A 24,430-nucleotide genomic window follows, 5' to 3' on the forward strand; every position below is an offset into this window, starting at 1 on the left:
CAACCGGAAGCGGCAGGGACAGACCAATATAAACACTGGAGGAAACATCAAAGAAGCGTTTCGCACGAGGCTCCCAAGCACTGATGATGTCGCCTAGCCAGGGGACGAAACGTTTGCAACAAAAACTTCCAGCTCGGCGAACAGAACCACAACATTGTGACAGAATTTGTAGGCAAGCCAAACCATAACTGAGAACATTTTTTTAAACTTTGATGTATTATTGGAAACAAAAAGAGTTTGAAATAATTATTTTTAAAATGATTTGGAGGTGCTGGTGTTGGACTGGGGTGTACAAAGTTAAAAATCACACAACACTAGGTTATAGTCCAACAGGTTTATTTGGAAGCACTAGCTTTTGGAGCACTGCTCCTTCATCAGTTGATTGTGAAGTTAAAAATCATAAGATGCAGAATTTTTAGCAAAAGTTTACAGTGTGATGTAACTGAAACTAAATATTGAAAAAGACCTGGATTGTTTGTTAAGTCTCTCATCATTTAGAATGACCATGTTGGTTTCAGTTTTAAAAGATGAGAGACTTAACAAACAATCCAGGTCTTTTTCAATATATCATTTCAGTTACATCACGTTGGAAACTTTTGCTATAAATTCTGTCTCTTGCGATCTGATACTCCACAATCACCTGATGAAGGGGGAGCACTCTGAAAGGTAGTGCTTCCAAATAAACTATGTTCTGGTGTTGTGTGATTTTTAATATTTTTAAAATGTTAACCTAAATTGAAACAAAGAACATTATACTGGTGTAAACCCACACTTGAGCTCTTATTTAGGCTACAACTCACAAGCTGTCTCTATATTTGAACAAATACAAAAAAATTTCAAATATTAGTATTTTGGGGAATTGTATTTGTTCCATTTGGACAACAAAACAATGGCATGAATATCATGGTTGCAAGGAGTTTGAGCTGCTACCAAGAGATGTGCAGCTTCCTAAAAATTTAGCAGGATGAACTTTAATCAGTTTTACCTCGAAGAGAGCTGTCTGGAATGACTATTTTAGAAAGCAAATATATTTAGGTTATTTTACAAGTGGATTGAACATTGTTAGTGTAATTAGACATTTTTGATTTTAAAATGTGCTTTATAGAATAAATGTATTAAAACTGAGCAGCTTTTTTTAAATGTTGATTTATAAAATGTAAATAATTTGATGTTTGCATCTTTCAGCCTCCGGGGAAATGACATTTCTGATCAAGGTGTCTCCAAACTGGTTGAGCGAGCTCTTGACAGCTGTAATTTGCAAAAGATTGCGTAAGAACAATGCTACCTGTTTCTCTTAACAAATACAATTAAGGATGTGCAATAAATGCTGACCTAGGCAGTGACAACCACATCCTGTGAAAGTTTTTTTTTAAATTAAAAAATGGTCCTAATATTTGCAACTATTAAAAGTCTCAAAAAGTTGTTATTGATTTTTAAATAATATGATAAGAAGCTCAGTGGTTAGCACTGCTGCCTCACAGCACCAGGGTCCTGGGTTCAATTCCAGCCTCAGGCGACTGTCAGTGTGGAGTTTGCACATTCTCCCTGTGTCTGCGTGGGTTTCCTCCGGGTGCTCCGGTTTCCTCCCACAGTCCACATATGTGCAGGTTAGGTTATTGGCCATGCTATATTGACCATAGTGCTAGGTGCATTAGTCAGAGGGAAATTGGTCTGGGTGGGTTACTCTTCGGAGGGTCGGTGTGGACTGGTTGAGCCGAAGGGCCTGTTTCCGCACTGTAGGAATCTAATCTAAATAAAGAAGTAAATGTAATAAAACAGAATGGAAGATGATAATGCACATGTAGTTTTGTTAATATTGATACTGCTAGCCTCATTCCCAGAGGTGCAGCCATCAGTAAAGAGCAGAGGGTGTAGACCTGGGGCAGGCCTGAAATTTGATGAACTGGAATATAACTTGTATCAAATTGGCTCTTTAAATTATCAGGATGAGCCACCTAGCTTTTTGTGTGCACTAAATGGCAAGACCAGTCAGAGCTACCGTGAGCCATTACGTTCTAAATGAAGTGGCAGTGCATTGTAAGGCAATTCAAGGCAGAGATGCTGTGGGAATCCACGTGAGCCAAAAGAGGAAGGGAGCCAGCACTTCCTTCACCATTTAATTCCCCAAAACAGCAACCAGTTCACCCTATCTGGTCCTGTAACCAGTACTGTCTAATGGTTGCATCTCTACTTATACCTCATTTCAACAGATTTCTGATTCAGGTGTTACATAAATTTTCATGAGATTTCGAGTATATTCTGGGGAAGTTAGATTACTGTTCAAATCTCTTTTTTTTAAGGTTATTTCACAATAATTTGACTGATGCATGTGCCCAGGATTTTGCAAAGCTCCTGAAACACAAGAACAACTTTCTTGCATTAAGGTAAGACGGAAGTTACCAATAATGTTAACAAAAGAACCATTGAGACATTAGATGCTAAAATTCTGAAATTCTATTTGAAAGTCAGAGTTTAACTTGGATGAAACCAGAACAGAAATTGCTGAAGAAACTCAGGCAGGTTTCAGATTGCCAGGATTTTTGTTATGATGTTTAAGGCTGCTTTCAGATGTTTTATTTCCTAATGTTATTAAAGCCTAGGTCAAAGGAATTACTGGCAGTAAAACTTCGATTTGTTGGTATGTTGATACAAATTATGTTCCCTTTCCCTTTGCCACCATTATTGTCCTTGTTGCACAACATGTAAAAACATTGAAGGCTTAAAGAACAATTTTTTGAAAATTTGCTGACACCAATATCTCACTTCAGCTTATGTGGAGTTAGTGAATATGTTTAAAACATATCCAAATCCCTAAAGATTAAATGGGGTACCAGTTCATAAATATCCTGCACCTTTCTATGAAAATTGACAACCCTTTTTAATTTGAAATTAAGCCCAAGAAAATGTGTGTTTAGAAATCCATTCCACGCCTCCCTTCACTGGAAGGTGAACATTTTGTAAAAGTGGCAGCTTTGCTTAGATTTCCTAAATTAAGAATGTTTACTCCTTCTCGATGTAGTCAACTATGGCACTTGAATTTTTGTTATCATAATTGCATCAAAAAATTGATGCAAAGAAATATTATGATAAGCAACAAAATATTTGGGATGTAAGTAGTCGATCTGAGGGAATGTCTTAAAGGAGGAAAGTAGAAGCGCAGAGAGGGAACAGGTGTAGAAAATAGACAAGGCAGCTAATGCTGGCCTTCATGTCTAAAGTGCTGGAGTGTAGGGATTCACATCTTATATTGTAGTTTTACAAAACTCTTGTTAGACCCCACTGTGGGGCGGTATGGTGGCTCTATGGTTAGCACTGCTGCCTTGGAGCACCAGGGAGCAGGGTTCGATTCCCAGCTTGGGTAATTGTGGAGTTTGCACATTCTCCCAGTGTCTGTGTGGGTTTCCTACCACTGTCCAAAGATGTGCAGGTCAGGTGAATTGGCCATGCTAAATTGCCCATAGTGCGAGGTGCATTAGTCAGGGGTAAATGTGGGGAAATGAGTTTGGGTGGGTTACTGTTCGAAGGGTCGGTGTAGACTTGTTGGGCTGAAGGGCCTGTTTCCATGCTGTAGGGAATCTAATCTAATTTGAGGTTCCTAACTCAACAAATAAAGGAGTAGCTGTAAAACATTTGTGTTGTTGTTTCTCAACGAAAAATTGTCCCAATGACAGCTGAGCCTCACAGGTCAGTATTGTCCCCACAGCTCAGGAATACCTTCTGTGGTTTCCCCTTCTTCAGCCCTGTAAACTCCTTGAGCTCTGAAACTTTCTGAGATACCTGCCCTTCTCGAATTTTGGCCTCGTCTGCATTCCTGATTTTAATCTGGAGACATTCAACTTCCTAACCTTTGGAATTCCCTCTCTAAGAAGAATCATAGGAGCAGGAATAGGCCATTCAGCCCCTTAAGCCTGCTTCACCATTCATTAAGGTCATAGCTGATCTAGGGTCTAACTCCTTGAGCCCATATCCCTTGATACCCTTGCTTAATAAAACGTTGTCTATCTCAGACTTAAATTTAACAATTGAATTGAGAAAGAGAGTTCCACACCTCCACTACCCTTTGAGTGTAGAAGTGCTTTCTAACATGTCTCCAGGACAAAACTTCTTAGACTCTGCTGCCTGGTTCTAGCATCTTCTACCAGTGGAAATAGTTTATCTTTATCTACCCCGTCTTTCCCTATTAATATCCTGAAGACCTCAATTAGATCATCCCGTAACCTTCTAAATTCTACATAATAAAGGCTGAATTTGTCTAACCTTTCGTCATAACTTAACTCCTGATGTCCAAGTATCATCCCTGTAAACCTGTGTTAAACTCCCTCCAGGGTCAAATCATCCTGCTGAGGTGTGGCACCCAAATCTGCTCAGAGTGGGGTCTAACAAGAGTTTTGTAAAACTACAACATAGGATGTGAATCCCTACACTAGGCCAGCATTACCCGCCTTGACTATATTTTACACCTGTTCCCTCTCTGCGTTTCTACTTTCTTCCTTTAAGACATTCCCTCAGACCTACTACTTACATCAATTATTTGGTTGCTCTGCCTAATATCTCTGCATTAAATTTTTTCTGATAATGTTCTTGGAAAGATTTTTTGGGAGGATTTCCTGTGTTTAAAATGCAATATAAATGCAAGTTGATGCTTGTGCTGCACTTTGGGTTTGAGGCAATGTGGATGGATTGCAAACTCAGATGTCTGAATCACGGTGTTCAGGAAATTAGGAATCGCTGAAGGTCCTCTTGTTGAAGTGTAGGGTTGGTGTTTATAAGTGACCCTGGGATCTCTCCGCTGAATATGTGGAACTTAGTAAAGGATTTTTGTAAAGCCTTTGTGGCCCACGCACCAGCTTCAGCTTTTGTGAAGAATTCAGATTTGTTTGGGATTAACTAATTTATAAACCAAGAGTTAATTTAAGTTCTATTTTGAAAAGATGAACTATGTTTTTATGCCACATCTCCTGATTTTTGTCTCATGGGATGATGGGTTTGGTTATTGCTTTTTGGCTGCCTTAGGAGCTTTAGGTGGTAAAATCAAATTTTTGAATTAGGAAAGGTCTGGGTGCTTTTCAAAGTGGAGCAACTATGGGCAATTCCTTTACAGTTTCTGATGATAATAAGCATTCTGAGAGGTGCTTTTATGGCAGTAATCATCGTTTAATATTCCCAGGCTTGGCAACAACCACTTAACTGCTGTTGGGGCAGAGGTGCTGGCAGAAGGTTTAAAACAGAACAACTCCATCCAATATTTAGGGTATGTAGCTGTTATTTTCATTGTTCTGCATATCATGTGTTGAGGTTGAATATTGTACACATTTCAGGCACGTAGGGTGGAAAGGCCCATTAAAATTCTTAATTGAGAACAATTGCTTGTCTGACGGGCTTGGCACATTGTGATCATTCTACTCCAAAAGGTGCTGTCATAAGCTGGAAATTGATTCTAATATCAGAAATTCATCACATACTATATTCTGGAGGTAACTTTTAACATCAATGAAAAGTAAAATTTGACAGGTGTGAAATAGATATCCCAGCCAGTCATAGAGTCACAGAGATGTACAGCATAGAAACAGACCATTCGGTCCAAACCGTCCATGCTGACCACATATCCCAACCCAATGTAGTCCCACCTGCCAGCACCCAGCCCATATCCCTCCAAACCCTTCCTATTCATACACCCATCCAGATGCTTTTTAACTGTTGCAATTGTACCAGCCTCCGCCACTTCTTCTGGCAGCTCATTCCATACACGTACCACCCTCTGTGTGAAAGAGTTGCCCCCTGGGTCTCTTTTATATTTTTCCCCTCTCACCCTAAACCTATGCCGACTAGTTCTGGACTCCACGAACCCAGGGAAAAGACTTTGCCTATTTATCCTATCCATGCCCCTCATGATTTTGTAAACCTCTATAAGGTCAACACTCAACCTCCGACGCTCCAGGGAAAACAGCCCCAGCCTGTTCAGTGTCTCCCTATAGCTCAAATCCTCCAACCCTGGCAACATCCTTGTAAATCTTTTCTGAACCCTTTCAAGTTTCACAACATCTTTCCGATTGGAAGGAGACCAGAATTGCACGCAATATTCCAACAGTGGCCTAACCAATGTCCTGTACAGCCACAACATGACCTCCCAATTCCTGTACTCAACACTCTGACCAATACAAGAAAGCATACCAAACGCTTTTATCACTGTCCTATCTATTCTCGACTACACTTTCAAGGAGCTATGAACCTGCACTTAAGGTCTCTTAGTTCAGCAACACTCCCTAGGACCTTACCATTAAGTGTATAAGTCCTGCTAAGATTTGCTTTCCCAAACTGCAGCACCTCACATTTATCTGAATTAAACTCCATCTGCCACTTCTCAGCCCATTGGGCCATCTGGTCCAGATCCTGTTGTAATCTGAGGTAACCCTCTTCACTGTCCACTACACCTCCAATTTTGGTGTAATCTGCAGACTTACTAACTGTACCTCTTACGTTCGCATACAAATCATTTATATAAATGACAAAAAGTAGAGGGCCCAGCACCGATCCTTGCGGCACTCCACTGGTCACAGGCCTCCAGTCTGAAAAACAATCCTCCACCACCACCCTCTGTTTTCTATCTTTGAGCCAGTTCTGTATCCAAATGGCTAGTTCTCCCTGTATTCCGTGAGATCTAACCTTGCTAACCAGTCTCGCATGGGGAACCTTGTCGAACGGCTTACTGATGTCCATATAGATCACATCTACCACTCTGCCCATATCAATCCTCTTTGTTACTTCTTCAAAAAACTCAATCAAGTTTGTGAGTCGTGATTTCCCATGCACAAAGCCATGTTGACTATCCCTAATCAGTCCTTGCCTTTCCAAATACGTGTACATCCTGTCCCTCAGGATTCCCTCCAACAACTTGCCCACCACCGATGTTTGGCTCATTTGCCTATAGTTCGCTGGCTTGTTCTTACCACCCTTCTTAAACAGTGGCACCACATTAGCCAACCTCCAGTCTTCTGGCACCTCACCTGTGACTATCGATTATACAAATCACTTCCCACCAAGTACATTAGATTACAATGACCTCTGTTTCACTAGTATATACCCCCATAATGTTTTGCATTGTGACCACAGAGTCATTTGTCTTTTATTTTGAGATACATAAAATGTTTACTTTAATGGTTATCCAGACTTTGGGGAAATAAAGTTGGAGGTGCTGGTACTTGTGCTTTGGCAGCAGCTCTTGAGAATAACACAAGCTTGTTATGGCTAAGGTAAGGATACTGGGGTTGTAATGCCCCTGGCAAAATTTCTTGATCCTAATGTCATTATTAAAGCCCTGTTGTGTTCAGATAAATATTTCAAAGGATTCTTTCTCACTGTTAGTCTTGTAGGTAACAACGTTGATAGCCATGGTGCCAAGGCTTTGGCTTTAATGCTGAAGAAGAACACTGTCCTAGAGGAGCTCTGGTAAGTGTCTTTATGATGTTTTCATGGGAAACTGACTAAATATATTTGGAGTCAGTTCGTTCTGGGGTGGGATTAATCATGAATCTGATTGTCATATGAACTTGCTATTCTTTATCTTGGTTATTGATACTTGGGATTCTGCAATTCTTTCAAAAATACATTGTCCTTTTTGATTGGTTTATTCGCTAATCAAAGTACAAATTCCCTTGCAGATAAGCAGAGCAGGAATGTGAACACATGGCTGAAGGAATGTTATGAGAAAGAGGTTTTCCCATTTCAGGTGTTACTAGAATCAATGCTACGGTGCACAGTAAAATTCTCCAAGCATAGACTGGGAAATTCTGCAACACTTTTTTATTCAGACTAATTTTCATTGTTAATGCTCAGGGACCTGCAATCTCTTCCCTTGCCTCCCACAGCAGCCTTGGATACAGCTTATCTGGCCTTGGGGACTTATTCATTTTAAGCCCCATAAACTGCTAATATCTTCTCTCCCACAATGCTAATTTGCTCAACTATATCACAGTCCTCCTCCCTGATTTTTACACCTACATTCTCCTTCTCTATTGTGAATACAGATGCAATGTACTGATGTAAATCCTTAGCTATGTCTTCCGCCTCCATACACAAATTTCTAACTTTGGCTCCTAATGGTCCATACTCTTTCCCTCATTATCCTCTTACCCTTAATATACTTCCAAAATGCCTTTGGAATTTTCCTTTACTTTACTCTCCAGTATTATTTCACGTCCCCTCTTTACTCTCCTAATTTCTTCTGTGAGTAATTTTCTTTTGTACTTTTCTAAGACTTGCCCTGTTTCAGCCCTCAGTATCTGTCAAAAGTTCTCCTTTTTTGTCTGGATCCAATTCAAGGTTCTGTGGACCTATTGGCTCGACCTTTCTCCTTTATATGAACATGTTGACCCTGAATGCTCACAATTTCTTTTTGACTTAGTCTCACTACCGTGAGACTGTCCTATAAATAGCTGCTCCCAGTCCATTTTGGCCAGACCCTGTCTTATCATATTAAAATCATCCTTCTGCCAATTCAGGATCTTTACTTCAGGTCCATCATTGTCCTTTTCCATAACTGCTTTAAATCTTACTGCATTATGGTCACTATAACCGAAATATTCCCTCACTGACACTTCGACTACTTACCTGGCTTCATTCTCTAAAATTAGATCCACTGCCCCCTTTCTTCAAGTTCCTTCTACGTGCTGGCTAAAAGAGGTCTCCAGGATACATTTTTTAAAATTCACCCAATCTGAGCCTTTCATATTCTTGTCTTTGAGAGTTAATATTGGAGAAGTTGAGGTCCCTGACAATTATTAGCCAATTACTTTTACACTTCTCTGAGATTTCACTACATATCTGTTCTTCTATCTTGCCCTCATTATTTGAGGATTTTTAAAATTCACTTATGGGATGAGGACATCACTAGCCAGGCCAGCATTTATTACCCATCCCTAAATGCCTAGAAGGCAGTTAAGAGTCACCCAATTGCTGTGGGTCTGGAGCCACAAGTAGACCAGACAAGGGTGGCAGTTTCCTTCCATAAAGGGCATTAGCAAACCAGATGATTTTTTCTGTTAGTCAATAACGGATTCATGGTTATCTTTTGACTCTTAATTCCAGATGTTTATTGAATTTAAATTCCACCATCTGCCATTGTAGGATTCAAATCCCCAGGACATTACCTGGGTCTCCGGATTAACAGCCAAGTAATAATACCACTAGGCCATTGCCTCCCTGCCATCTATAGAACATTCCCAATAATGTGAATGCCCTCTTTTTGTTTTGAAGTTCACCCATACGGCCTAATTTGAGGAACAAAGTTATCACCCCTTCTTACTGAGGTAATTCAGTCCTTAATCAATATTGTGACACCACCTTCTCTTTATACAGTCCTGTTATGCAGTCACTCTCTCACATGACAATTCTATACCGTGGAATATTGATCTGCCGAACCTGCCTCTCCCTCAACCATGTCTCCATGATTACAATGATGTCATATCCTCATGTATTAATCAACACTCTCAACTCATCTGCCTTACTCATAAGACTTCTTGCATTAAAAAAAATGCCGTCCAACCTTGCCACTCCCTTGTGCTGTAACTCAACTCTCTTCCAAACTGACTTGGTTTTTCCTTGTGGGGGTCAGTTAGTTCAGTTGGCTCGATATAGAGTTTATGTTATAGAGTGTTGCCAACAGTGCAGGTTCAATTTCCACACCAGCTGAGATTCCCTTGTAGGTCCCATGCTCTTAACCTTACCTCTCACCTAAGACGTGGTGTCCCTCAGTTTAAGCTCACCACTAACCATCTCTGTTCAGTTTCTGTAATTCTACCTCATAATTTAACTTTTGCAACCCAGGTAACATTCTGATCAATCAATGTTGTATTCTCTCCAAAGCCAATTGCTCATTCCTAAAGTGTGGAGCCTAGAACTGCTGGAAGTACTTGGTGTGCTCTCACTCAGACTTTGTATTGATTGAAGCAAAGCTTCCAAATTCTTGTATTTGAATCCCCCAGATGTAAATGCCAGCATTCTATTAGCCTTTGCATTCATTTTCTGCACTGATCTCAATATTTTGCTGTTTTTATATTTACCACAAATGACTTTGGACTGCCAGTATTTTTACTTTACATCTTTCAGAAAATACTCTGTTCTATTCTTTTTAGGTCCATTTTGGTTGATCCCACATTAACTAAATTTTATTCCATTTGTCAGCGAAAACTAAGAGAAGACAAGCTGTTCATATATTTTTGTATCTTTTTGTTTCCATTACAGTTCTGCCATCTTTCTGTTTCAGGACATCATCCCCTTTCTGTCTATGTCATGAGTATATATGTGAGCCATGATGTCTGAATGTTTGCCATTCTCCTTCAGAATTCTTTCGACCATATTTTGACATCCCTGACCCTGGCCCCAGGGAGGAAACATTCCATCCTGGACTCATGTCTGTGGCCACAGAAAAATCTATGTCCCTCACCATTGGATTTCCTACAACTGTTGCCCTTCCTCCACTAAGTGGTAAATGAAGGCACTGGTGGAACATCTAAAAGACATTTGGAAAGGTACATGATTAGGAAAGGTTTAGAGGGATATGGGCCAAATGCAGGTAAAGTGGGACGGGTTTAGTTTGTGAAACTTGGTTGGCATGGAAGAGTTGTACTGAACGGTCTGTTTCCATGCTGTATGACTCTACAACGGTACAATACTTCCTGCAGATGTGGTCACCCAGGCTGCCGGGAGCATCCAAGACATCCCACATACTGCAATCTGAACTTGGGACTGAGCTACACATGAGACTGAGCTTTCCTGCCATACTTTTCCTAAAAATACTTTAACCCTAAACTTAATCAACGTAGAAAATGAAGTAAGTTTCTTTTCTTTAAAAGAGTTTGAATGTTTCCCTTTTGTTAATTCAGATTTGAAGTGGAGAATAAACAGCTCTTGCTCACCGCTTACCAATCTGCCCTCTGCTTTGTGCCAATGTCACTTTCACAATGACCGTGCAGTGACCACTCCTACCGATATTGTCATGTATGGATGCATCTGTGATGGTAGAGCAAGTAGATGAGGATGAGTTCCAGAAAATCCTACCACAACCTGACACAGGTTCAGTCTATCAGCTACGCCCATAGGACTCAGTCAGATTGGTCAATCGCCATTCTTGGTAATGGATATTGAAGTTTCCCACCCAGAGTCTATTCTGTGACTTGCTGCTCTTGGCATTTCCTCTAAGTAGTGCTCAGTGTTGAGGAGCACTGATTCTTCTTTCAAGGTGGGGAGGCAGGAGGTGGTAATCAGCGAGAGATTTCTTTGCCAAAGTTTGACTTGATGCCATGAATCTTTATGGGTTTTATAGTCAATATTGACAACTCCTGGAGAACCTTTTTATGACTGTGCTACGTTTGACAGCTCTGTGGGACAGGACACATCTAGGACCGGTGACAGTGGCGTCTGAGCTATTGTAAGATATAATCCTGTGAGTATGTCTATGTCATGTTGTTGTTTGACTCAGCTATGAGATAGCTCTCCTAATTTTGGCCCAAGCCCCCGGATGTTAGTAAGGAGGACTTTTCCAGGTCAACAAGGCTGGGTTTGTAGTTGTTGTTTCCACTGCCTAGATCAATGCGAGGTGGTCCATTCATTTACTTCCTTTATTTAAACATCCTAGTGGCTTGGTACAACTGAATGGCTTGCTAGGTCATTTCAATGTGTCTCTCACACATTGCTGTTGGTCGGGAGTCAAGTTGGATGCTGAGTTAGCTAGCAGCCTTTGAGTTGTATAATGATGAATTGGAAGACCTGAATTAACATTGATCAATGTGGAGGATTGTGAAAGGAAATTTTGGTTGTTTGGATGTCTGTTTTGTGTTAACAGCATGGGAAGGTGATAGAAATAGATTACACATGCAATTGTCCTTGCTGACTCTAAATGAGCTTGATAATTATAAGGTATGCTACACAGCAACAAGTGCTGCTGTTGACGCACTGACTGTACTTTTCCCTCAGAATTGTCTGAAGAGACTCTGAGTTTCTTTGTTCAGCTAATCCAAATCACAATGCTTGGTGATGTTGTGTAAAGTACAGCACTCCAGCATTCTGGAGACCTTGGATGGTGTGCATCAAAAGATACCTTTCTATCTGTCCAGGCTCCTGAAGCAGGTCTTTAACATGTTTGCTCAATGAAACATCTCATCATCTGGCTTTCATTATGTCACTCCTGGGTGTGATTGCTTGGGTCCCTTATGGGTACTACCAGTCATGTTTTAAATGGGTATCTATTGTTTTTGAAAACCAGCCAGTGTGTCTGCTTTGATGTACAAATAAATTAAGATAGTTCAGAATGAAAATATCATGGAGTCCAACCTCCCTTGGAATATTGCACATATCTGCATAAAGATCTTTTAGTGATTGCACACCAGCTGCTGATAGCTCTTCAGGAGAAAAGTAATCAGTCTGTGAGCAGGAGACTCATAGAGTCAGTGTCAGAGAGCATGGAAACAGACCTGTCAGTCCAACCAGTCCATGCTGAACATAATCCTAACATAAACTAGTCCCACCTGCCTGCTCCTGGCCCATATCCCTCCAAACCTGTCCTATTCATAAGTTATCCAAATGTCTTTTAAACATTGTAATTATACCTACATCTACCACTTCCTCAGGAAGTTCATTCCACATGCTAACCACCTTCTGTGTGGCACAGTGAGGCACAGTGGTTAGCACTGCTGCCTCACAGCGCCAGAGACCCGGGTTCAATTCCCGACTCAGGCGACTGACTGTGTGGAGTTTGCACATTCTCCCCGTGTCTGCGTGGGTTTCCTCCGGGTGCTCCGGTTTCCTCCCACAGTTCAAAGATGTGCAGGTCAGGTGAATTGGCCATACTAAATTGCCCGTAGTGTTAGGTAAAGGGGTAAATGTATGGGAATTGGTGGGTCGGTGTGGACTTGTTGGGCCGAAGGGCCTGTTTCCACACTGTAAGTAATCTAATCTAATCTAATCTAAAAACACCTGCCACTCATGTCTTTTTTAAAATCTCTCTCCTCTCGTCTTAAAAATGTGCATCCTAATCTTGAAATCCCCCATCCTAGGGAAAAGACAACTAATATTAACTCTATCTATACCTGTCATTATTTTATAAACTTTTCAGATTGCTTCTCAACTTCCTATGCTCCAGTGAAAAAGTCCTAGCCTATCCAGCCTTTCTTTATAACTCAAACTTTCCATACCCGGCAACATCTTGGTAAATCTCTTCTGAATCCACTCCAGCTTAATAATATCCTTCCTATAATTGAGTGACCAGAACTGGACACAGTATTCCAAAAGGGGCCTCACTAATGTCCTGTACAACCTCAACATGACTTCCCAATTTCTATATTCAATGTGTTGAACAATAGAGGCAAGCATGCCAAAAGCCTTTTTAACCACTGCCTCTATATGTGACGCAAACTTCAAAGAGTTATGCATTTGCATCCCTCTGATCTACAACACTACTCAAGCCCTACTATTAATTGTATAAGCCCTACCCTTGTTTGTTCCAACTCCTGCTGGCTTTGGTCAACTTATTTCTCATTTGAGGTCAGGTGTAACACACAGAAATAAGTATAGGCTAGTCAGCTCCTTGACCCTCTTATGCAATCGGTGCAATTGTTGCTAATCTGTGAATTAATTCCATATATATGTATTTCGTCAATATCACTGAATATTTAAAGTAACAAAAATCTGTCAACCTCAGATCTGAATTTAATGATTAATCTCAAATCAACTTTCATTTGTGTTCAGAGTTATTCCCCAATATTACTCTTGAAAGTTCTGAATCCAATTTGTAACATATGCCCCACAATCCCAGGCTCCCATCTAATGAACATAGTTTATCTCTATCTACCATTTAACTTCATTTGCCCAATCTGTTGTTCTTAATATCAAAAACATATTTGGTAAAATTAGCCCTTAATTTCTAAGTTCCAGGGGATACACACCTAGTTTCTGTAATTCTACCTCATAATTTAACTTTTGCAACCCAGGTAACATTCTGATCAATCAATGTTGTATTCTCTCCAAAGCCAATTGCTCATTCCTAAAGTGTGGAGCCTAGAACTGCTGGAAGTACTTTGTACTAGAACTGCTGGGAGTACTCTCACTCAGACTTTGTATTGATTGAAGCAAAGCTTCCAAATTCTTGTATTTGAATCCCCCAGATGTAAATGCCAGCATTCTATTAGCCTTTGCATTCATTTTCTGCACTGATCTCAATATTTTGCTGTTTTTATATTTACCACAAATGACTTTGGACTGCCAGTATTTTTACTTTACATCTTTCAGAAAATACTCTGTTCTATTCTTTTTAGGTCCATTTTGGTTGATCCCACATTAACTAAATTTTATTCCATTTGTCAGCGAATACTAAGAGAAGACAAGCTGTTCATATATTTTTGTATCTTTTTGTTTCCATTACAGTTCTGCCATCTTTCTGTCATTGTCAAAATTGGAAACTTTGCTTTGAATCCTAAGTCATTAATTATAGCATTTGAGACTCCAACAAAGATCCTTGAGGGTCACTACCAATCACCATCAATCTTGGCGATTGGAATACCTGTCCATTTCCCTCGTCTCTGACTCCTCTTCCTTAACTAATTTCCTAACCAAGTCAATAATTTCCCATGATTCCATGGATATAGATTAACATGTTTTGTGAAGTTTTCAAATATTTTCTGGAAGTCCAAACCAAAAACATCCATAGGCATAGTCGCCTTTTCAAAACATTATAGGAGTTGTCAGGTATGACCTACCCTTGAATTTGAATTTGAATTGAATTTATTGTCACGTGTACCAAGGCACAGTGAAAAGCTTTGTCTTGCAAGCAATATAGGCAGATGACAGAGTTAAGTAGCATAGATAAGTAAATAATAGGTAAACAGCGGCAAAAACAAAAACACAGGTACAGGCGAATGTTAAGAGTTTGTGAGTCCATTCAGTATTCCAACAACAGTAGGGTAGAAACTGTTTCAATACTGGCTGGTGTGTGTGTTCAGGCTTCTGTACCTTCTCCCCGATAGTAGAGGTTGTAGAAAAACATTGCCAGGGTGGGATGGATCTTTGAGAATGCTGGCGGCCTCTCCTTGACAGTGGGCCTGGTAGATGGATTCTATAGATGGGAGGTTGGCCTTTGTGATTGTCTGGGCCAAGTTCACCACTCTGTGTAACCGTTTCCGATTTTGAATAGTGCAGTTGCCAAACCAGGTAGTGATACATCCAGACAGAATGCTCTCGATGGCGCACCTGTAAAAGTTGGCAAGGATATTCGCCGTCATGCCAAATTTCCCCAGCTGCCAGAGGAAGAAGACACGTTGTTGGGCCTTTGTAACCAGTGCATCCACATGAAGAGTCCAAGAAAGCTTGTTGTGGATGACCACTCCCAGGAGATTGACACTCTCCACTCATTCCAGCTTTGTGCTGTTAATGCGTAGGGGGGGCATGAGTAACATCCCGCCAAAAGTCAATAATGAGTTCCTTGGTTTTGCTGGCATTGAAAACTAGGTTGTTCTTAGTGCACCATTTTTCCAGGTCTTCCACCTCCCATCTGTAGTCTGTTTCGTCACCATCTGAGATTCGACCGACTATGGTGCTGTCATCAGCGAACTTGTAAATGGCATTAGTCTGGTATTTGGCGACGCAGTCATGGGTATACAGCGAGTACAGTAGGGGGCTGAGTACGCACCCCGGGGGGGGCTCCAGTGTTGAGTGTTAGTGAGGATGAAATATCATCCCCAGTCTTCACTGATTGTGGCCTGTGGATCAGGAAATTGAGGATCCAGTTGCAGAGAGTGGGGCTTAGTCTGAGATCACTAAGTTTAGTAATCAGTCTCGAGGGGATAATAGTGTTGAAGGCTGAACTGTAGTCAATGAGTAGGATTCTTATGTAGCTGTTCTTGGTGACAAGATGTTTTAGGGAGGAGTGAGGGGCAAGTGATATGGCATCTGACGTGGATCTGTTGGTCTGATAGGCAAATTGGAGTGGGTCAAGAGTAGTGTGGAGGCTGGAGTTGATTAATGTCATGACCAGCCTTTCAAAGCACTTCATGACCACTGAAATTAGGGCCACTGGGCGGTAGTCATTGAGACATGCTGCATGAGCCTTCTGAGTCACAGGGATGATGCTGGCCCACTTGAAACAGGCATGGACAGTGGCCTACTGAAGGGAGAGGTGGAAGATGTCCGAGAAGACCTCTGCCAGTTGATCTATGCATGCTCTGAGTACACGGCCTGGTATTCCGTCTGGTCCCATCACTTTCCTTGGATTCACATGAAGGAAAACTGACCTGAACTCTGATGCAGTGACTGTTGGGATACATTGATCAGGACTTGTTGGAATAGATGTTACCTCTCTGCCAAAATCTGCTCAAAGCGAGCATAGAAGGCATTGAGATGATCTGTCAGGGATGTGTCATCTGTTATCTTGCACTGTCTCCTTTTAGAACCTGTGATGTCATTCAGTTCTTGCCATAGTCGCCGGGTGTCTGTCTGGTTCTCTACTTGAATTGGTATTGGTCCTTGGCTGTCTTAATGGCTCTGCGAATGTCATACTTGGATTCTTTATATTTGAGTGGGTCTCCTGATCTGAAGGCCTGATGCCTGGTTTTTAGCAGGTTCTGTATGTCCTGATTCATTCAGAGTTTCCATTCGGGGAACACCTGAATTGACTTCCTCGGTATGTAGTCCTCCACACACTTGCTGATAAAGTCTGTGATGGTGGTGGCAGACCCGTCCAAGGTACCTGCAGACTGTTTGAACATGGCCCAATCAGCTGATTGTGAATCCTTTATAAATCCCTGTTGGCTCTCCCTGAGCTGCAGAAAATTTCCAAGACATCCAGTCATGCCTTTTTTTACTTATGGATTCTAGCAATTTCTTGACAACCGAGATTAGGCTGCATGGCTGATTTTACTTTCTCCAGAAGACTATAACACGTGGGAGCAGAAGTTGCAATTTGGCCCATCCAAACTGCTGTGCCATTTAATGGGATTATGGTGAATCTGATAATACTCAACTCGATTTTCCTGTCTTATCCCAATTATCCTGATTCTTCTAAACTCCAAAGAGCACAAGCCAAACTACTCAACGTTTCATCATTGGATAATCCTTCCATAGCTGGAAACAACTTAGTGAACCATCTCTGAATTGCCTCCAAAATTAGTATATCTTTGCTTAGATAAAGGGACTAAAACCCTTTGCTTACAGTATTCCAGCTGTGGTATGATTAGTACCTGATCTAATTTTAACACAACTTGATGACAGGGATCACAAAGTACCTAGTGCCCAATCAAACTGAGAAACTGAGTGCTATACAAATCAGAGAATACTTATCATTCTCTCATCACTGACTCCAGCCCTCTTCCTGAAGTCTCAGTGGGGACAGTACAGCTTGAGGAAGCAGGGAGATCTGAAGGTGGAAGTGAGTGGAGAGAGAGAGAGAGAGAGAGAGAGAGAGGTGCTAGCAAGCACTAGAAATGAGGTGAGTGGGCCGAGCATGGTGAAGGTTGCAAAGAGGTGGCTTTGGGAACAGAATATGCAAAGAACCAGCTGGAATTGGTTGGGCCATGGTACAAGATTGTCAAGGCAAAGTAAAGTGAGCATCGCCATAATCTACAGAGTCATTAGAACTGAACAATAAGCACAATAGCAAAAAAGCGTGATTTATAGATGTCTTTGATATGTTGATCAAAAAACTCTCAGAATCTATTTGGCCAAATGAGCATTACATAAAATATTTAAAACCAGACCCTGGTGAGTAGATCAGTTGGTTAGCCTGTTCTGATTTTAAAGCTGACAAGTGATTTTTCCACCAAAATGATCTCACATCAAATAGTCCTGCTCCTTGGATGCTGCCTGACCTGCTGTGCTTTTCCAGCGCCACACTTTGAGTCCTTAATGCAGGCCAGTATATTTAAAATGAACTTTCATTTGAAAGTAGAAGTCCAGTCTAACTTCCACTTTTTAACTTTTTTTGCAGTCTTCAGGAGAACTGTTTAGTTGATGAGGATATGCTTCACTTTGCAGAAGGACTCCAAAACAACACAAGCTTGAAGGTTCTTAAGTATGTGGTGATATGTCAATAAATGTACACAATAACTCGAATTGTGTACAAACATTCTTACTGCACAGAAGCAGGCCATTCAGAAAATCATTACTTTGAAAGAAACTTCCAGATCTTTGAAAGAACTATTTGATTAAATTCTACCTTCCTGATCTCTGTCACAGCCCTGCAACATTTTATTTGTGCTGTAATTTGTCAGGAATTTTAAGTCTGTTCAAAATCATGAGCAAAATTATTTTTCCTGACCTGGGTAATATTAAGAAAATCAAATGATGCATTTTCTTCCTCATTCAGGGAATTATTTGATTATTCATTTTAATTTAATTGTTTTAAAAGGACTATTCTCAATCAACATGGGTATGATGCTGGGGAGAAGGTAGCAAAGAGTACAATAGGTTGATGGGGGTGGGGATGGAGGTGATAGGTCAGAGAGGAGGGTGGAGCGGATAGGTGGGAAGGGAGATTGGCAGGTAGGACAGGTCATGAGGATTGTGCTGAGCTGGAAGGTTGGAACTGGGGTAAGGTCGGGGGAGGGGAAATGAGGAAACTGGTGAAGTCCACATTGATGCCCTGGGATTGAAGTGTTCCGAGGCAGAAGATGAGGCGTTCTTCCTCCAGGCATCGGGTGGTGAGGGAGCGGCGGTGGAGGAGGCCCAGGACCTGCATGTCCTCGGCAGAGTGGAGGGGGAATTGAAATGTTGTGATTTGCTGTGCCATTTGATCACGGCTGATATGTTTCTCAACCCTGTTCTCCTGCCTTCTCCCCATAACATTTGATCCCTTATTAATCAAGAACCTATCTATCTCTGTCTTAAAGACACTCAAAGACTTGGCCCCCACAGTCTTCCAACACATAGATTCACCACCTTGAGAGTTCAGAGAATTGCACTTGATTTGATGACAAAAATAATTGGAAGATGAAGTAAGCTACTTGCAGAAGTAGTGAACATAGGCTGAATAGGTCTATGAAAGGAATGAACCATGGTGAAAGAGATCTGTTCAGTTTCAGAGTTATTGCATTTTGGGAAAGCAAATCTTCGCAGGACTTATACGCTTAATGATAAGGTCTGAAGGAGTGTTGCTGAACAAAGAGACCTTGGAGTGCAGATTCATAGCTCCTTGAAAGTGGAGTCGCAGGTAGATAGGATAGTGGAGAAGGCACTTCGTAAGCTTTCCTTTATTGGTCAGAGTATTGAGTCCAGGAGTTGGGAGGTCATATTGTGGCTGTACAGGACATTGGTTAGGCCACTGTTGGAAAATTGTGTGCAATTCTGGTCTCCTTCCTATTGGAAAAATGTTGTGAAACTTCAAAGGGTTCAGATAGGATCTACAATGGATCTTGCCAGGGTTGGAGGATTTGAGCTATAGGGAGAGGTTGAATAGGCTAGGGCTGTTTCCCCTGGAGCGTCGGAGGCTGAGGGGTGACCTTATAGAGGTTTATAAAATCATGAGGGGCATCGATAGAATATATAGACAGTCTTTTCCTTAGGGTGGGGGAGTCCAGAACTAGAGGGCATAGGTTTAAGGTGAGAGGGGAAAGATATAAAAGACACCTAAGGGGCAACTTTTTCACTGAGAGGGTGGTACGTTTATGGAATGAACTGCCAGAGGAAGTGATGGAGGCTAGTACAATTGCAACATTTAAAAGGCATCTGGATGGGTTATGAATAGGAAGGGTTTGGAGGGATATGGGCCTGGTGCTGGCAAGTGGGACTAGATTGGGTTGGGATGTCTGGTCGGCATGGACCAAAGGGTCTGTTTCCGTGCTGTATATCTCTATGATTCTAAGTATATGCATCCAGATTTTTGCATGCATTGATGATCACTTCCTAAGCAAATATGGAAGTTACACATGGAGACCCTGTACAATCCCTTCTGCAGCAGGTTCCAAAGGAATTGCTCAGGAAATTGAAGATTGCACTGAGCAATTCCCCACTACCTGGAACCCTCTGAAAATATCCATTTACACTTACCCTCTCCAGATCCTAACACCCAACATCCTTCTTACCCCCAACACTCCACCTCCCCAAGGCACTGACCTTTCCTCGCTTGCAACTGCACCCCTTAGCCTTTCAACCCTCCACCCTGATTCCTCAGAAGTCAGATTTCTGAAGAAGAATCCTGTCAGACTTGAAACATTTACACTGCTTCTCTCTCTACCGATGTTGTGTGACCTGCTGAGTTTCCCCAGCACTTTGTTTTTAATTCAGATAGCCAGCATCCACAGTATTTTGCTTTTACTTGAGTATCTTCACTTCTACACAAATAGAATATCCATACCATGATTTTCTGTTTCTCACTGCCTGCAGATTGTCTAATAATAGGATCAGCAGAAAAGGAATGGAGTTTTTTGTCAATACTCTCAAACACAATGTTACTATTGAGTCTGTATGGTAAGTAATGAGTTAAAAAATGGTCAAGTCAAATACGTTAAGGGCTTTGCAACTTCATTCATTGAGAAACCACTTCACTCATACTATAGGGACAGAAGTGGACTATAGATCACCCCTTGAGTCTGTTCTATCTTTATAGAATTGTGTGGAATTGGACAGCACAGAAGGCGGTCATTCAGTACATCATGTCTCTTTTGCCAAATGATGCAATAAGAAGCTTCTTCAGACTATACAGATTACAGACCATAACTAGTCAGCAGTGTCAATAGTAAGCCATGAGATTGAAGATAATTTTGAGGAGATGAGGTAGGCTGAGGTTTGGAAGGGAGGGAGGGAGCATACCTGTTTCAGCTGATATCCAGGAAGTGTCAGGAAAAATACTTATCAAATGAAGCTAGCTGTTCCCTCTCCCTTTCACTGTCAGCTTTCCCAACTCCTAGAAAACCTCCATAACAGCAGCTCATTTTAAATTGCAGGGTTGATTATACTTTGGGAACTTGGTTTTAAATATCTTAATAAAGTATCCTAGTTCACCACAGCATAGAAGCCATGAAAAACATTTTTTAAAAGTGATAGTGGTCATGTTTCATGCATTTGACCATTTAGGACTCCCTTATCAGTCAGTTGTAAAGGTTTAAAATTTAATTCATTGGAAAATTTTGATCAACAGTGTTGTGTTTTCCTGTTCACAGACAGGATTGGCCTCATTTCTATTTTTCCAAAGCTGACATAGGTTTTCCAGATGCTGATAAAAAATAATGCTATTTTACAGAGTATGACAAGTTTGCAGATGTATTTGGAAGGATATCTAAGCATGTCTTTCAAAAGAAAGACCATCTTTCCATTATCAAGCCAGAAATAGGAATCTAAAACAAAGCAAAAAGAAATTGCTGGAGAAATTCTGAAGATCTGGCAGCATCTGTGAAGAGAAAGCAGAATTAACATTTTGGGTCCAGTGACCCTTCTTCAGAACAGCCCTGTACCCAAAATGTTAACTCTGCTTTCTCCCCATAGATGCTACCAGATCTGCTGAATTTCTCCAGCAATTCCTGTTTTTGATTCAGATTTCCAGCATCCACAGTTTTTTTCCAGAAATTGAAATATTCACTGATGATTACACACGTAACAAGACTCCTTAGATATTGAAGCAGTGCATGCCCAAATGTAGAAAGAGCTGGACAATATCTAGGTTTGGGCTGTAATATAGCAAGTAACATCTGTGTCACAGAATGACCATCTCCAACAGGAGAGAACCTAACCATCACTCCCTTGATGTTCAATGGTATTATCTGCTGAATACACTATTATCAACTTCCTGGGGATTATCATTGGCCAGAAATTAAACTGGATCGATTGTATAAATACACTAGCTACAATAGCAAGTCATAGAGTCTCTAGAGTGCGGAAGGAGGCCATTAGACCCATTGAATCTGCACTGCTCCTCCAAACAACATTCCACCCAGACCCAGTGCCCCACCCTATCCCTGTAACCTTACATTTATCATGGCTAATCCACCTAGGCTGTGCAATGCTAGATATTATGGGACAATTTACCATGGTCAAACCACCTATCCTGCACATCTTTGGACTGAGGGAAGAAACTGGAGCACCTAGAGGAAACCCACACAGACACAGGGAGAATATGCAAACTCCACATGATCACCCAAACCTGGAATTGAAGCCAAGTCCCAATAACAGTGCAAACCACTGAGCCACCATGACTCTTCAAAACATGTCCATCATCGACAAGTCACTTTGATTGAACTCTCCCCATTTACTTGGGTGAGTGCAGCTCCAACAACACTGAAGAAGCTTGACATCATCTGGGACTGTACCTCACTTGATCACATCCACAAACATTCACTTCCTCCACCACCAATACTCAGTAGCAGCAGTATGCACCACCTACAGGATGCACTGCATAAATTCATCAAGTGTCCTTAGAAAGCACCTTACAAACCCAGGACCACCAACATCTATTAAACAACAGATACATAGGAACACTGCCACCTGCAAATTCCCCAGGCCACTTACCATCCTGACTTAGAAATATATTGTTTCTTTAATGTCAATGGGTCAAAGTCCTGGAACTCAAACTCTAATGGCACTCACCAAATGGACTTCAGTGGTTAGAGAAGGCAGCTCACCATGATCTTCTCAAGAGCAATAGTGAAGGGCAACAGCCAGCAACATCTACACTCCATAAATAATTTTTTTTAAAAAAATTGGGGCTAAGAGAGCAGGATATTTAAGAAGCCATATCAAACTCTGTAATGTGTTATGTCCTATTTACAGGCAACAGGAGTCTCTTACAACAAATTAATTCTGAGACAAAATTGAATCGCTTAAGAAATTTTTTTTTTTATTCAGGTTAGGGGGAAATCTTGTCACTGCAGAGGAAATCGAAGAAATGACCAGAGTGGAAAGAAGATTAATATTTTGATCAAAAACTGAAAAGGAAACTTGTGACCTTTTGATACTTCCCTCACACAAAAAAAAATCCTACCCTGCTCTGCCTTGTGCAACATATTTAAAGTGGAAAGGAATCTGTATTGGCTAGAGTTGTATTTTCAAATGTTTCTTTTTTAAAAATAATTTTTATGTAATCTATCATTTTGTAATCTATCCATGTCTTTTTTTATTTCTGTTCTCAACTGGAATGGTTCTGATGTTTATATGAACAGCACTCTGGATTCTAATTACAGCATTGCCCTCCTTTTATTTTTCCTGTCTCCCATTATAATCCTGACCATCTTCAGTATCTGAGTCCTGTATGCTTCAACAACTAAGTAAGGCTTTTACATTTATTCTGGTATTGTGGATATGTCAGTGTTCAATGTGAACAAAGTATTTTTAAATTGTAATTGCTATTATAATTTAGGTAAACACTACAATTAATTTAAACATAGCAATGAGATCATATTTTAGTCATGTGGGATAAGTGTTGGCTCGAACACTGAGAAAATGCCAGCTGTTTAGTAAATAATACAGTTCGACATTTTGTATCCTCTTTAATCAGCCAGACAAGGATTCAGGTTAATGCCTTATCTGAAAGGCAGTGTAGCACTTCCTCAGTATTGCACTTAAGATTTCTGCCTGAATTGTGTGCTCAAACCTCTTAAATGAATGGTCTACTGATTCAGGATCAAGAATGAAGCACTGAAAGCATTTAGTCTATTTTATTTTAACGTCCGTTGTTTCTGTTGTTTGATATGATAGAATAATTCCCGCAAATTTAACATATTCCTGCTACTTCATACAGATGTACACCTAGAAATTGCCACTGTTTGGAAATTTCTTATACTTCTAGCAGGATGAAATTATGTGATTCATTACCCACACAAAGAGCTGACTACATGAGTATCAAAACTTATTCATAGGCACAGGAAGACGATTGCTAGAATGAAGAAATCTGCTGAGGTATTTTGAATTACAACATGGAATATCAAGTGTCTGATTAAAGTAACCATTGTTATAAAAGTACCTCTCATTACTTACAAATTAATTTGTACTGAATGATTAATCAATTCATAAAGTCACATTCTATGCGGTGCTATCAAAGGAGAAACCAACCACCAAATATGTAGCATTCACAACAGACCTCAGCATGAGATAAAATGCAGTCAGATAAAGGTGGTGGATGAATGAAATCGTGATAAAACTGTCTAGTTTCCAGGTATATGTTAACTTAGTGGTATGGAATTTGTTGTAGAATGGGTAGATGTATTGTTGATGGACTAACGTTAAGATCACATATCTGCTCTGACATTCTAAGGTGGCACATATTTAAAGGGAACAGAGCTGGTGGAGATCTCATACATTTCAATCACATCTCCATTTCTTTGAAGCACATGCGGTGTGTTATTGCTTAAGCTGCTGGCGCACATTTCAGCTCTGACTTTGATGTAGCATGGTGCCATAGAGCATAGTGGGTCCTGACCTTTTCAATATCAAGGCACACTTGAATGAGACAAACAATTTCACA

General features: G+C 40.7%; 1 protein-coding gene across 8 annotated transcripts in view; it reads left to right on the top strand.

The window, feature by feature from the left end:
• nod2 (nucleotide-binding oligomerization domain containing 2) overlaps nt 1–23,054 on the top strand; it is a 72,544-nt gene extending 49,490 nt beyond the window's left edge. For 2 of the 8 annotated variants that reach the window (XM_043706961.1, XM_043706962.1), the window contains exons 5-12: nt 1,186–1,269; nt 2,301–2,384; nt 5,168–5,251; nt 7,167–7,250; nt 7,363–7,446; nt 17,969–18,052; nt 20,362–20,445; nt 22,816–23,054. In XM_043706961.1, the coding sequence (XP_043562896.1) occupies nt 1,186–1,269; nt 2,301–2,384; nt 5,168–5,251; nt 7,167–7,250; nt 7,363–7,446; nt 17,969–18,052; nt 20,362–20,445; nt 22,816–22,888 (661 nt within the window). In that variant the 3' untranslated portion in view covers nt 22,889–23,054. The other 6 variants (XR_006314121.1, XR_006314123.1, XR_006314122.1 and 3 more) reach the window with 6 other exon arrangements.
• Nucleotides 23,055–24,430: the final 1,376 nt, after the last annotated feature.

This window comes from Chiloscyllium plagiosum, chromosome 17, assembly GCF_004010195.1.
Source record: "Chiloscyllium plagiosum isolate BGI_BamShark_2017 chromosome 17, ASM401019v2, whole genome shotgun sequence".
Lineage (NCBI taxonomy): Eukaryota > Metazoa > Chordata > Chondrichthyes > Orectolobiformes > Hemiscylliidae > Chiloscyllium > Chiloscyllium plagiosum.